The 12,158-nt window shown below is 41.3% G+C and overlaps 1 protein-coding gene across 4 annotated transcripts in view; it reads left to right on the top strand.

Moving 5' to 3' along the window:
- The window catches only part of NUP98 (nucleoporin 98 and 96 precursor), a 59,877-nt gene that overhangs the window by 21,304 nt on the left and 26,415 nt on the right, over nucleotides 1–12,158 (top strand). For 2 of the 4 annotated variants that reach the window (XM_075919680.1, XM_075919681.1), the window contains 8 exons: nucleotides 784–876; nucleotides 1,536–1,676; nucleotides 2,825–2,958; nucleotides 3,444–3,631; nucleotides 5,449–5,565; nucleotides 7,214–7,521; nucleotides 8,003–8,116; nucleotides 9,825–9,963. In XM_075919680.1, coding sequence (XP_075775795.1) covers nucleotides 784–876; nucleotides 1,536–1,676; nucleotides 2,825–2,958; nucleotides 3,444–3,631; nucleotides 5,449–5,565; nucleotides 7,214–7,521; nucleotides 8,003–8,116; nucleotides 9,825–9,963 — 1,234 coding nt within the window. The remainder of the gene's footprint in view (nucleotides 1–783; nucleotides 877–1,535; nucleotides 1,677–2,824; nucleotides 2,959–3,443; nucleotides 3,632–5,448; nucleotides 5,566–7,213; nucleotides 7,522–8,002; nucleotides 8,117–9,824; nucleotides 9,964–12,158) is intronic. The other 2 variants (XM_075919682.1, XM_075919683.1) reach the window with 2 other exon arrangements.

Below are 12,158 nucleotides of genomic sequence, written 5' to 3'. Positions count from 1 at the left end.
GGTTTTTCGAAAGAACCACGTCTAGACAGTGGTTTCACTTTCGAAATACCCTTTTTTGAAAGAACGCTGTGACATTATGCAAATGAAGTGCAGGATATTTAAATCCCCCCACTCCATTTGTACTTTTGATTTGCTTAATTTACATCCCCCTTTCGAAAGAGGGATGTAGTTTATATATAGCCTAATTGTGAAGATGTGTTCTCACTAGAGAGCACACTTGTCTTGCTATTGTATTCTAGTTTGATTCTTTACTTAGGGATGTCTTGCTGATGTGCTGTCAAAGCGGCTTTTTTTAATTGGTGATCCGTAATGACACTCCAGTCCAAATTTAACCCCATCTATATGCCACAAAATAGGGATGTAAAATCAGTCCAGTCAGAGAAGCCCCTGCTTGCAGCAAACTGAGGCCTGCCATTGACAGGGGCTGCTCTGGATGGCTGGAGCAGTCCCTCCCTTCAGTGGGCCCCTGGGGGGCTGAGAGCTGCTTCAGTCCCCACCAGTTAACCAGAACCAGTAAGCATCACCCATGAAGGGTGATGTTTACTGATTAACCTTTTACATCTCTACTACAAAGATGCTTTTAAACTCCAGTGTGTTTAAAAACATCATTTCACCCTCTGAAGGTCTTAAATTCTATTGGAACTTCAAAACGTGAAGTTTTTTGGGTTCACAAATGATGGCATAACTATCATTAACCAGGTGATGCTTGTTCGTGTAGAATCCTTTGCAGAGGAAGTTTAAATGTTACCTTAAAAGTAGTGCACTGATTCTTTGTAATCCTAGGTTTTGGTGCGAGCACTGCTGGGAATAGTATCTTTGGAAACAAGCCTGCAGCTGGAACTCTGGGCACTGGACTTGGAACAGGATTTGGAACAGGTTAAAAAAAAAAGCCCCCAGGGGATGGTGTGTGATACTGTGGCAACCATAATTGGGATTTCTTGCTAACTGTAGTATCAGTCCAGGATCTGTAGTGGCAGGTATTGGGGGAAATCCAGAGACTTGTCTGCCTCAGCAGAATGAAATTGAGTTTGCATTCTTGGAAATGTCTTTACCATGTCCACCCCTCCCTTGCCCTAATTTGTACAAGACCATGTGCAATAGAGGTTTTTAATAGGCGTTGAGGGTTCACACAGGAATATTATGTTATCTAGTAAACTGCAGTTTTAAGAAATGGCCAAATCTTTGTGGTATCTAGTCCTGTTAACTTTTAGCGCTCTGGTTAGTGATCTTTTATTTATTCTGTTTAAACCTGATCTGTATTGAAATTCGGTCTTCCTAATGTAAAGCGTTTGGTAGGAGCACTAAAAGCTCTATGGTTCAGAGACTGTATAGTATTGGATTAATTTGTTTTGATAGTGATGAGAATAGGAGAGCCTTCCCCTGACTTGTAAGACTGAATGGATAGCTTACATGGGTGCAATAAAACTTTCAGTTTAAAAATTGGTAGATGAGGGAATTCTTAAATGTATGGAATAAATTTAATTTGTCTTCAAGCTCACTAAATAGTCTGTAAACTGCTGCTGTCCTCTCTTTAGCTCTTAGTGCAGGGCAGACATCACTATTTGGAAACACCCAGCCTAAATTAGGCGGAACACTGGGAACAGGAGCATTTGGAGCCCCTGGATTCAATACATCAACAGCCACCCTGGGTTTTGGCGCTCCCCAGCCTGCTGTCGGTAAGTGTACAATTTACCAAGCTTCACTACTTAGTCTCACTACCTTGGATTCATTGTTGCAGATCCTGAGCCAGAATGGAATAGTGGATACAGGATTCTATTTAGTAAAGAATTCAAAGAGGGGAATATAATTAATGCCAATCAACATGGGTTTAGGGAAGAGAGATTCTGTCAAATTGACTTGATTTTTTTTTTAATGACACATTTGCTCGATAAGGTAATAGTGTTGGTGTAATAGACTTACCCTTTTGTAGGGTATTTGATTTGGTATTGCATGATATTAAAAAAATAACCTAGAAGAGTGTGAAATTAACATGGCTGACATAAGCTGAATAAAAACTGTCTATTTGATAGCTCAGTGTAAATGGGGAATCTGAGAGGCTGTATTTTAGTGTCATTCTGAAAGGATTGTTTCTTGGCCCTATGCTAATTAATCAAATACCTGGAAAATCATCACTGAATAAGTTTGCAGATGGCCCAAATTTTGGGAGTGGTAGTTAATGAAGCGGTTGCTAACATAGAACCATCTGGATTTTTTTGGTAAGCTAGGAGCAAGCAAATAGTGCTTGTAATGTGGGTAAATGTACTTGTCTAGGAACAAAAAACATAGGCCATGCATAGGGTGACTCTGTCCCAGGAAGCAGTGACTCTCTAAAAGATTTGTGTGTCACGGTGAATAATCAGCTGAACAAGGGAATTTCAAGGTAGTCAAACCAATAGAGAAGTTTCTTAGACCAAAATTAATTAGACTTTGAAGGGACACACAAATCTGGTGTTGAAACTAACAAGTATAGATAAGTTATAAGGTTGTGCCAGGCCAAATTAGGCTCCTGGCTAATCTGCAGTTCCCTTTGCTTAGCTTTGTACAAGTGAAACTAATTCAGATTTGGTAGATTATTTTCTTGTGTATCAGAATAATTCAACTTGCTGCTCCTTGAAGTGCTGGTTTTATAGGGCTGGTAGTAGTAAAACAGTAAATACTTACTGTCACTGAAGTCAGCAGATGAAACTGGGAAAACCCACAATGAATAGATCTGATAAAGGGACCACTTCTGAATGCCCTGTTTGTGAGAGTGGAACAGTCCTGAGATGAGTCTGAGTGCTAAATACATGGTTAGAAAAGATTTAACATCTCCAACTTTATGTAGCATTGACAGACCCAAATTCTTCAGCTGCCCAGCAGGCAGTCCTCCAGCAGCACCTCAACAGCTTGACCTACTCACCCTTCGGAGATTCTCCTCTCTTCAGAAACCCTATGTCAGACCCAAAGAAGAAAGAAGAGGTGAGGTCTCAAATACTTCAGAATACATTCTTATGGATCAGTTTGTGGTTGTTGTAACTTCTCTATATGGATTAGTTTCAAAAAAGGGGTGCCGGATTATAAAATATTCCAGAGTACCAGAAGGGGGGCTATGAAGAGTCTGGGTGGGGGGGTCGGCGGGGAACTGTGCAACATGGGAGATGGCAGTGCTGCAGGACCAACCCGGCAGCACCCCAGCTGCTCTGCCTCCCCGGCTTCCTCAAGTCAGCCACTGGTGAAACTGACTGGCAGTGGACTTGGGGAAGCCAGGGGCAGAGCAGCTCCAATTGTCCGGCTGGCGGGAGCACTTCCGGGTTCTAGTTGGTGCCAGACTATCAGGAGTGCCAGATCACTGGATGCCAGACAATTGGAGTTGTACTATAGTTTGAAAATCTGGTTTTGGGTGTGTGGTGTGTGTGGGAATTTTTTTTTTTTTTTGGCTTACATGAAAGTTTTCTTTGTTTCAGAGACTGAAACCAACTAATCCAGCAGCCCAGAAGGCTTTGACTACACCAACCCATTACAAACTGACCCCACGTCCAGCGACCCGAGTGCGACCAAAAGCCTTGCAGACAGCAGGATCTGCCAAATCTCACCTCTTTGATGGGCTGGATGATGATGAGCCAGCTCTATCAAATGGTGCATTCATGCCCAAGTAAGTCTTCTCTTCTCCTGTGGAGTTCAGTTTATTCAGAAAAATGCTTGTTTTAATCTTCCCCCTCTTTCCATATTGCTCAAGCTCTTATGAATCAATTATGTAAGTAGATTTACTCTCCTATTTGTATAGTGGTTCTGGTTTTTAATGAAGAAAGCTTATAGCTTTGGTGGTAATGTTTCCTATGTCATGTGTAGGATGCTTCCCAACATATCTCTCAGACCCAAACTTTCCAGTGGGGTCAGTAAATGGTCCTCTGTGCTGTGTCTTCATATTGGGTAACTATGTAGGCTCTGTAGCTTGGTTGATATGGAAAGACCTGCACATAAGTCCGTCATAAAATATATTCTAGTGAAGATGAAAATGGTATACCTTGAATAATTGTCAAGTACTCTTAGAATAGTTTGTCAAACACAATGATCATCTGATTTAATTGTTACTTGGATGGGCAACTAGATTCTAATGTTACTTGTGACTGTAAAAGTGTTGCTTATTTCAATTAAGTGACACTATCCAAATCATTATCTCTGACCAAAATATACATTTTGGCTTGTATTAAAAATCTATTCTCTTTTACAAGCAGCTACCCTCAGAGTCTAATTGGTATCTTCCCAACCAATTGCATGTATTTTTAAAATGTCCTACAGGATCAGTTACATAATGTTAAGTCTTACCCCTCAGTTTAGATTGTGTCTTTTGGGGTTGTAGTAGGAAATCAGTTTCCTGTGTCTTCCACTCATTTAAGCCTTTCTGACACACTAGTATTTTGCGTTTTTACGTTCTACTTGAGTGGCATACCAGGTAAAAAGGGTTTGGATAAAAATATCCGAGGCCTTTTAGAAGTGACCTGTTTTCAGTAATAAAACAATTCATATATTTTAAGAATAGGACTTGGCGATAGATTTGTTTGAGACTCAAGTGCAGTGGTTAGGTCATTGGTATGACAGAAATCTCGCTAATATGTGGCAAGTCCACAGGATCCAGAGAAGAGCAACAAATATGATTAAAGGTCTTAGAAAACATGACGCATGAGGGGAGACTGAAAGAATTGGGTTTTAGTTTTTGAAAAAGAGAAGACAGAGAGGGGGACACACTAGCAGTTTTCAAGTACCTAAAAGGGTGTTACAAGGAAGAGGGAGAAACATTATTCTCCTTGTCCTATCTTCAGAGGTCAACAAGCAATGCGCTTAAATTGCAACAAGGGAGGTTTAGGTTGGACATTAGGAAAAACTTACTGCCTGTCAGGATGGTTAAACACTGGAATAAATTCCCTAGGGAGGCTGTGGAATCTCTAGCATTGGAGATACTTAAGAGCAGGTTAGACAAACATCTATCATGGATGATCTAGATTGGTGTTTCTCAACCTTTTTTTATAAAGTACCCCTTTAAAAAATAAGTACCTACAGTTTTCAGACACAATTTTTTTCTACCATTGCAACACGTTTTTTTAAACTACTTAATTGTAGCTGGGCAGGCAATGAAATTTTTGGGTGTAAAAAGTACAAAAATAATAAAGCGCTGTAAAACTTAAAACAAAAATTCAGTTTTCTTCAAATTTCAGTTGTTGTGTTACCCCTCAGACTTCTCTCGAGTACCCTTAAGGGTACTCATACCACTGATTGAGAAACACTAATCTAGATGGTGCTTGATCCTGCCATGAGGGCAGGGAACTGGACTTGATGGCCTCTTGATGTCCCTTCCATTTCTAGTGTTCTATTTTAAATTTCTGAAATTTTCCCATCCGTGGAACTCTTGGGTCAAAAGTATGGATTTCATATGCTGCACATCGCTGACAACTGTGCTTTGGAATATTTTAGGAAGAGCATCAAGAAACTGGTTTTGAAAAATCTGAACAACAGCAATTTGTTTTCTCCTGTCAGTCGTGAATCTGAAGATCTGGCCTCTCCATCAGAGTATCCGGAGAATGGAGAGCGGTATGTTTGAGAGACAGCTGATTATGCTTCTACGAAATATGATTTCGTTATTACTTTCTTTTGAACAAATAAACCTATTGAACAAATTCTAGAATCTACATAGCCATGAGCTTACTTCTAAGCAAGTGGTTATTTGTGGGATCCACTGAATCTTCTACGAGAGCTGTTTTATAGACTATCTTTGCAACGTTGGAGTATGGACAGAACTTGGAGAGCATCTCTTCCCTCCCTAAAGAGTTTGAGACAACTGACTCATTTTAATAATAAAATAAGTTAACCTTGTAGGGACCATCTTTCACAAACAGTAGTACTGAAAAGCAAGCTTTTTTTGGTTATCTGCTGTACTAATAATGGTAACAACAATGCTGCTGCTTTATTTTTGTAGAAGTGACTTTTTTCCCCTCCCCATCTAGTTGAGACTAAAATTCTTAATCGCAAAGCAAGCTGTTTTGGAGTAGGACTTCAGTTTCTAGACCTACAAATTCTAAACCAAGCAGTATAAAAAACAAAGATAATCAAGGCTGTGGAGTGGCTTCTTTATTAGGCAAGACTTAAAAAAAAAAAAAAAAAAAAATTAGGGTTGTCTGGCTTAGGAAGGAGTGGTATAGACCTATGAGAGTGGCCTATAAAATGATTGATGTGGAAAAAGTGAATGTTTACCCTTTCAATAAATAAAAAGCGGTCACTCATTGAAATTAAGAGGCAGGATATTTAATATTAATGGAAAATACTTTTTCACACAGCTTGCAGTTGTCCTGTCAAATGTATTGTCACAGGATGATGTGATGCCCAAAAGTATAACTGAATTTAAAAAAAACCTAGATAAGTTCATGAAGGATAGGTTCATCAGTTGCTATCGGCCACACTCCAGGCAACCCGAAACTTCAGAAGGCGGGTGAATTGCTTTTTCTGCATGCACTCTCTGAATCTCTGGGTTTGGTCACTGTTGGAAGACAGGATGCTGGGCTAGGTGGGCCACTTATCTGACCCAGTATGGCCAGTCTCATGTTTGGTACAGGCTTTATCACCTGTGTATCAATTAAAACTGGACAGGAAACTTTTTTCCCCATCCTTTGAAAATTTCAAAGCTTTTCGGGGTGGGAATTTCCTATCCAGGCTTGTGAAGAGACCATTCAAAACCTTTGGTTCACGTCATGTATAAATATCCCATTCTAGCAATTTCAAAATAGTTTTTTCCAAATCTTTTGAAATAAACTTGGCAAAACTGACCTATTTTCATAAGTTTCCACAAATTATTAATTAGAAAATGCCAGACATTCTGTTTAATTACTGACTAGCTCTAATCTCAGTCCTGACCTGGAATTACCAACTAGTAAAGATAAAGGAAATACAAAAACTTTGTGTCCGTTAGCTCTGTACTGCTGAGGTTGCCAGTTGTGAATTAGGCATATCTACCTTAAGGTTGCCTTGATCCTTTGGGCAACAAAACATAGTCAGTTCTAAACCCATTTTCCCAAAACAAGGTAATCTATGTCCAGGTACTAATGTCTAATGTTACATATGGCAGTGTCTTTGTGTGGAGGTAATTGGTGTGCCCTGTTATGAGGTGAGAAACAATTACGTATTGTAAGGTTAACACAAGATGTCTTTAGCAATGATTGTTTGAATGGCTTCATTCTTTTTTTAGGTTCAACTTTTTATCCAGATCTATTGACGAGAACCACAGACAGGAGGGAGAGCGAGAGGACGAGGACAATCACCACGAAGTGACTAGATTTTACACTAACCCCATTGCCAAACCCATCCCACAGACTCCAGAGAATGCAGTGCACAAACACCAGAATAATGTTGATGATACCATTGTGGCTTTAAATATGCGAGTTGCTTTGCGAAATGGTCTGGAAGGCAGCAGTGAAGATGCCTCGTTCCATGATGAATCATTGCAGGATGACCGTGAAGAGGAGACTGAGAATGTATATAGTCTGCACCCAGCAGGTCAGTTTTGCACTGCTGTGCGGTGCTGCTCTTTAGTCTTTCTTCTTCCAGATCTTCCTCCTGCTTATCATTTTACCCCATCCTTTGCTTCATTTTTAATCTAATCTATAGTGCCCTTTAGTTTTGAACAGTTTCCAGCTTTCTCTCCATCAGATGTCATTCCTTGAAACACAAATTGTCTTACCATCTTCTCTCCCTCTTACCCAGGATAATTCCATGTGTTCATCCTATTTTGGATGACATACAGTTCATGGAATGTCTCGCTCTAATATAAACTTGACAGCGTTAATACGAGGTCTGGATATTTGAAGAATAGGCCCATCTGTGCTCTGGCTTTGCTGTTAGTTTAGTTGCATTGTACTCATTCTCAACTTCTGTTTAGGGCCCCTCAGCTCTCCTTCAGAATTTTCTTAATCATTTGCCAAGAAAACTAAAGTTAATTTTGTCGTCCTCTTTGTGCTAAATTTATTTTCTCTTGTAGGAATTGTTCTAACAAGAGTTGGCTACTATACTATCCCATCTATGGAGGATCTAGCTAAGCTTACCACTGACAAAGGAGAGTGTGTTGTGACTGATTTCACTATAGGTCGTAAAGGTGAGTGTAGAATCGTTTTTGCTCTGTGTACTTGCTTTGTATTGATGTGTGTCTTGTATTAATGTGTATTTGCTTGGTATTCCTTCAGCATGAATGTAAAATAGCTATCTTTTGTGTGGAAAATTTATCAGCCATAAGTGGGGGAAAAAATCTTTAACTTGCAAATTGGCTGCACTCTTAAGCTGTGTGAATTGGGTTACACAGTGAAACTAACATCATAGCTTGTAGAATTCCAACACTTGGCATCTGAAAAGAACAAACATTTTTGTAGTTGTTAGGTACTTGCAGGTAGCTTCAGTCCAGAGCTTGGACTCAGTATTTTCCATAAAATTGTTCTAGCTCAGCTTTATTGACCAAGCTGAGTGTTGCTTATTACTACTTGCATTTCACATTGGATTTTTACAGGATCAGTTATAATATGATTTTTTGGAAAATGGAAATAGATGAATACTTAATCTGAAGTTTATTTCTTGAACTCTGGACAAAACAATTGCTTTGTAATTTTCAGTGAGTGCTTGGGAAAAGATAGGCACTGATCAAGGATGCCGGATGAGCTGCCGGGGCAGTTCTTCTGTCAAAAGCCTTATGACTATATTAAGAAATTGAACGTAAAACTAGTTTGGTTATACAACAGCAAGACTTTCCCCAAGTACAGTAAACTTCCGATAATCCGGCACCTTTAGGACCCAGGTGGTGCCGGATTATCAGATTTGCCGGACTATCGGAAGGGGTCTGCGGTGGGGGGGGATGCCACCCCAGACCCCTCATAGCCCCCTCTTCTGATAGTCTGGCTCTGCCCCAGGTGTCCCTGATTCAGCTGGTGGTGAGTTTCAGCAGTGGCTGAATCAGGGACATCTGCAGCAGAGCAGCTGTAGTGCTGCCTGGTTGGTCTGGTAGCGCCGACCCTTGGCGTGGCGAGACCAACCTGGCAGCACCCCAGCTGCTCTTGAGGACGCCTGGGGCAGAGCAGCTGGGGTGCTGCTGGGTTGGTCCCGCAGCACCGCTCCTCAGAGCTACTGGACCAACCTGGCAGCACCCCAGCTTCTCTGCCCCAGGTGTACCCAAGTCAGCCACTGCTGAAACTGATTAGGGGCTGATTCCAGGAAGCCTGGAGCAGAGCAGCTTTGCCTCCGGCTTCCTGGAGTCAGTTGCTGGTCGTTTCAGCAGCGGCTGAATCGGGGAAGCTGGGGGCAGAGCAGCTCCAATGGTCCGGCTGCCCGGAGCACTTCTGGGTTCCTGTTGGTGCCGGACCATCAGGAGTGCCGGACCATCGGAGCTTTACTGTAGTTGTATTGGCATCTAGAATATTGTGTGTAGTTCTAGTACTTTGAATTCAGCAAGGAGACAAATGATTTTTTTTTTAATCAGCCCTTTATAATTGAAGATAGGACCACTCAGGACAAGTGACCAACTTAAGTATCTTTTCCAGGCCACTTAGGAACCAGTATTTATTACTGAGAGGTAGCAATGGCCAGCAGACAAACTATTGCCCTTTTACAATGCTAAAAGGAAATAAACTGCTCAATTATTTGTTGAGTTAGTGGAATAGAAATGAGGTGTTTGAATAGCAATTTTAAAGATAGTCCAGGTAAGATGCATACAACGTGAATATTTACCTTGCAGAGATTGTCAATGCATTTCCCGAAGGTGGTATTCTAGCATTGGCTATGGGAACAAAAATACAGATTGGCTTTGTTTTGCTTTCCAGGTTATGGGTCCATTTACTTTGAAGGAGAGGTAAATCTAACTAACTTAAATCTGGATGAGATTGTGCATATCCGCAGGAAAGAAGTTATCGTCTATCCTGATGATGATCAAAAGCCACCAGTTGGTGAAGGTTTAAATAGGTAATGCAGACTTTGTGTTCTCTTTGGTTGGGGTGTGGGTAGCCTGCTAAATGGATTTTTTGTAAACCGATCACTGAAACGGGACTGTAATCCTTGTCATAAGGGCCTCTTTCTATTTTAGCTATCCCAGCATCCCACAAATCTAAAAAACCCTTTTTCAGGCATACAGTTGTATTATTCATCTTGGACAAAAACTTCTAGACAGTGGCTGTAGTGTTTCTGAACCTAAGTGTGTGGTATGTGGCTTGTTCATTGTCTGAGCCGGGGTCACTTGTGAGGGGGTGATACGGAAGACCACTAGCCACGTGACCCTACCTTCCAGCCTGTGTTCCCTCCAAGGTGCGCTTCTGTGCGGCCGTGCACAAAAAATTTGAAGCCCGCCCACCTTCTTCCCAGAGCCTCACAGTGGCACTCACCTTCCTGCTGGACCTGGAAGTAAGCAGCATGACTGCTCTCAGGACCTGGGCCATGTGACTGGCAGGGGCCGGGCAGCATTGGGGGGTGGCTGCTGCAACTGGGGGCTGAAGTCTCAGCCGTGTGGTGGGCTAACCGGGTGGTTTCCACGGGCCGAATTTGCGGACACATGGGAAGCTCAGGGGCAGCTGCTGCTGAGAGCTTAGGCTGCCGGGGATTTTCTAATGCCATTATCATTAATTCTCCTGGCTCAACAATTGTAAACTACATTATTAGCTCTTCTTTGATACTTAATTTTAAAATAATAATGACCAGGGCTCGCCAAGCAGTGGCGCGCCCCGCTCGTCAGCTGTGCGGTTCGGCACGCTGTGCATGTGCCGATCGTGCTGCGTGGCTGTGCCAGCTTGTAATCGACTTGCCACAGGCGAGTAGATTACACTAATTGTCGAGCCCTGATAATGACTATGTGATTATCATATAAAGAATAAGAAAAGGAACCTTAAGGCTCTTTTCTGTACTGAGTTCTGCCTGGCAGAAGTGTTGGGAAGCCAGTTACATTCTTCTGATCCTCTGAACTGAACTTCATCATTGCAGCACAGATTAGAACAGCTAGCACTAGAAGTTTCAGTGCAAACCCATGTGCAAGCCACTTGTCTTCTCTACTCTTTCTCACCCCTTGAATACTGCTCCTACAAGGCCATACAAGCATGTGACCAAAAAAAGGACAGTTACATCAGTTGAAAGCACCCCTATGGAAATGGAATTTTCAACTGGCCAGAACTAGCTGCTTTCTAGGCCCCACTTTGCACAGGAATGGCAATATGTAAAAATCTGACCCAGTGCATTAATATTAAGCTTACCAGATGTTGATGCAGGGCCTCGGACAGCAGAATTTCTGCCCTCGAATTGAGGTGTCAACCTCTCTTCTGTGGAGTGTCTTCGTGCAGTGAATTAATATTAAGCTTACCAGATGTTGATGCAGGGCCTCAGACAGTAGAATTTCTGCCCTCGAATTGAGGTGTCAACCTCTCTTCTGTGGAGTGTGTTCGTGCAGTGAAACTATCTAATCCTGCCCCAAAAGTAGGTAGCATATTCTCCAAGGCAACTTCTCTGGATGGAGTTCCTATGCAGTCCACAGCGCTTATTTAAGTTGCCTCTGCCAAAAGAAACTTTTAATGAGGACACAGTGATAACAAAAGAAGCGGAGCTGGAACACTGAGTTATAGTTTGCCTATGTCATCAAGGTTGAATCTGTTTTCTTGTTTTGAAGAGAGACAAGAAAACCCTGTAAGTTAGAAATGGGACTATAGAAGTCCCAGACTCAGACATGGATAACCAATGCTGTGAAACACTTTGTAAAAAGATAAAATGTAGGATTTGAGAAGTCAGTTAAAAAAACCCAACTCAACACAAAACTGCTTTATAGAGTTTTTCTTTAACACAAAAGAAGAATTTTTAACACCCCAAACTATCAGAACAAAAGTGCTTTCAGTAATCAATTTAGAACAAAATAGCTTTGTAATTTGTTAGCAAAGGTGAAACAGAGGAAATATAACATGTCATTTAAAAAACAAGATGATTTGAAGGGAGGAAAGAGACATTCTACAAGGTACATAGCTGAATGATAGCCATGCTGTAATTTGTTGTTTCCCAAGTTCCAGCTATTACAGATTTTGAAAAAAAGATCTCCATCTAGGTATTGGAGAGGAGAACAAAAATGAACTTTATCTTGCTACTTTAACACCCTTTTCTTTAGTTCTGTAGTTTAAAAACCATTTTAT

This window comes from Pelodiscus sinensis, chromosome 1 (genome assembly GCF_049634645.1).
Source record: "Pelodiscus sinensis isolate JC-2024 chromosome 1, ASM4963464v1, whole genome shotgun sequence".
In the NCBI taxonomy this organism is placed as follows: Eukaryota; Metazoa; Chordata; order Testudines; family Trionychidae; genus Pelodiscus; species Pelodiscus sinensis.
Note: the sequence above shows the minus strand (reverse complement) of the source record. Positions and strands in the feature narration are given on the sequence as shown.